Consider the following 2,500-nt stretch of genomic DNA (forward strand, 5'->3'; position numbering starts at 1 on the left):
TTTTATAACTGCACCTATCGTTTTTGCGTCCATTTATTTTCTTCTTTTTACTTTTAAAGGCACAATCTTAATTTAATTACTGTATGGCCGGGATTTCCCAATGGAGGACAGACTTCTAGACCCTTCAGAACATCCATATTTCTTGTGAATATTAGGTCAAACGTAGCCGGCTTGCCCATGCCTCTTTCCTTTGTGTATTTTTTCACCCTTTGGTGAAGACAATGTTTATTGACGATTTCTAGTAATTTTGCACTCCAAGAATTAAGGTCGTCTTTTGAGATCTAAACATTCCAGGCTGATTGGATAATTTAATTCCCTAGTTAAAACATTTTCTTTTGATATGGTTTCCATAATTTGCGGTCATTCCCTTTGCTCATATATTCTCATATATATGCTCATTCTCTATATGTCCATAATGGCGTCATATTTAATTTCCACGTGCTTCATTGTTAACTGTCAGCACAAGAGTATTTAGAAAGGTTTATATAGTGGGTGGGGGCAAACGTGTGCAGGTCATTTTAATGGGGTATGGGGGAAAAATGTAAATTTTGAAGTTATGTGTATATATATATATATATATATATATATATATATATATATATATATATATCCGTCAAACCAACACAGACATTGACCCTAGATATACAAATTGTAAGCCTGGGTTCAGATACAAATGGGATACAAATTCAGTTTCATAATGCGTAAAGTAAAATGGAATCGATGGATTGATGAAATCTAAGACATTTTTCTTCTTTGGTATTTTATAACCAGTGGCATGTCCATTTTTAAAAATTAGCCTAGTTCAAATGGGGGACACGAATTTATGCAGGGGTGGCTCAGGGTACAAACTCACATGCATTTACGCACCTCGCCGTCGCATGCAAGTAAACGGACACATGCACTCCCTCCCACCTCTCGCACTCGCTCTAACTGGCTAGAAATCACTCCCCGCTGATGAGCTAATGTTCAATCTTCGTGTTGTTTTCCATGGATTGATAATGTGTTTGTTCACAGCTTCTATTCTGACTTCTTCTGAAAGCTAATGTTGAAAAAGGGGAACACATAAAGTTGAATAATTTTAAAGCATCGGCACTTGAGACAGTATGTTAAAAGCTAAAACACAACTCATTCCGATCGAAGTCAAAGATCAAGGGTTCGAATGCAGGTTTTCCATCATTTTTTAATTTTATAGCAAATGCAATAAAAACATCAGCTCAAGCATAGACCACGACAGGCTGTAAACTACGGTTTGCATAAATTCGATATCCCATATAATATAATAATATAATATGCATATAATAATATAATATGCATAACACTATAAATAGGCTGTATGCAAAGGGGAGATCAAATGCACAGAAGAATAGCCACACAGTGGACTGATCAATGATTATCATCACCATCATTATTAACACATCATCATCATCAACACATCATCATTATCATCATCGACACGTTATCATTATCATAACCATAATCATTTTGATGGTGATAATCCTCTTCATCATCCTCATACCCTGATCTGAAACTGATGTGATTAAGGAACAGGTTAATCTGCCCTTTTATTAAAAAAATCAATTTTTTGGCCATATTTTGTATCCTTAGCAAGAAGATATATATCCTCCATACTGCAAATCTTTCGCATATGAATGTAAAATAATCCTCTCCTCTCCTTCCACAGCTGCATTACTCGGAAAACCATGTATTCACGAAGACCAGTGCCAATACCACGATGTTCACACCATATGTATCGAGTACGATGTAAATTATACCGAATGCAAGTGTCGCGATAAATACGAGGTCAAGGTCATCGAAGGTCTGCCCATTTCGAATCTATGCTTCCCAAGTAAGTACGATTGTATGAAGTTTGGATTTTTTTTATCTAAAGGAAGATGTTCCAGGGGTGTGCGTTTAGCATCCTCTTTTATACTTATACATGAGTCTCTCTCTCTCTCTCTCTCTCTCTCTCTCTCTCTCTCTCTCTCTCTCTCTCTCTCTCTCTAGAATCATTTGCGTGTTTTCTCTGACACCTTTTCATATACCAGGAAAAGTGCCATCCCCCTAGATATAGTATTATTATACACAGTCGGCCAGAAAACACATATATATATATATACAATATATACATATATCTATAATATATATATTTTAGTTATATATGTACATAATATTTCATATTTAGATATATATAAATATAGAATATAATATATATATATATATTTAGATATATACAATGTATATATTTATATATTTATATATACATATATATACATAATAATATATATATATATATATATATTTAATATATCAGATTAATATATAATGATATAATCTATATATATAATATATATTTCTATATATATATAATATATAAATATATATCAATATATATATATATATAATGTAAATATATGTATAATGCAATATATATAGTTTTATTTTTTTTTTTTTGGTATGTATATATATTATATATAAATATATATATATATAGTATAATACA

The 2,500-nt window shown here is 31.8% G+C and overlaps 1 protein-coding gene across 19 annotated transcripts in view; it reads left to right on the plus strand.

Annotated features, from left to right (window-relative positions):
• LOC122260480 (uncharacterized) overlaps nt 1-2,500 on the plus strand; it is a 97,211-nt gene that overhangs the window by 47,313 nt on the left and 47,398 nt on the right. For all 19 annotated transcript variants that reach the window (XR_006223824.2, XR_015191662.1, XM_043027771.2 and 16 more), the window contains exon 3: nt 1,682-1,846. Coding sequence is in view for 17 of the 19 variants with exons in the window: in XM_043027771.2 (XP_042883705.1) it covers nt 1,682-1,846 (165 nt within the window). In the remaining 2 variants the exon portion in view is untranslated. The remainder of the gene's footprint in view (nt 1-1,681; nt 1,847-2,500) is intronic.

This window comes from Penaeus japonicus, unplaced genomic scaffold, assembly GCF_977035675.1.
Source record: "Penaeus japonicus unplaced genomic scaffold, GWHDUDI00000001_assembly GWHDUDI00000015, whole genome shotgun sequence".
In the NCBI taxonomy this organism is placed as follows: domain Eukaryota; kingdom Metazoa; phylum Arthropoda; class Malacostraca; order Decapoda; family Penaeidae; genus Penaeus; species Penaeus japonicus.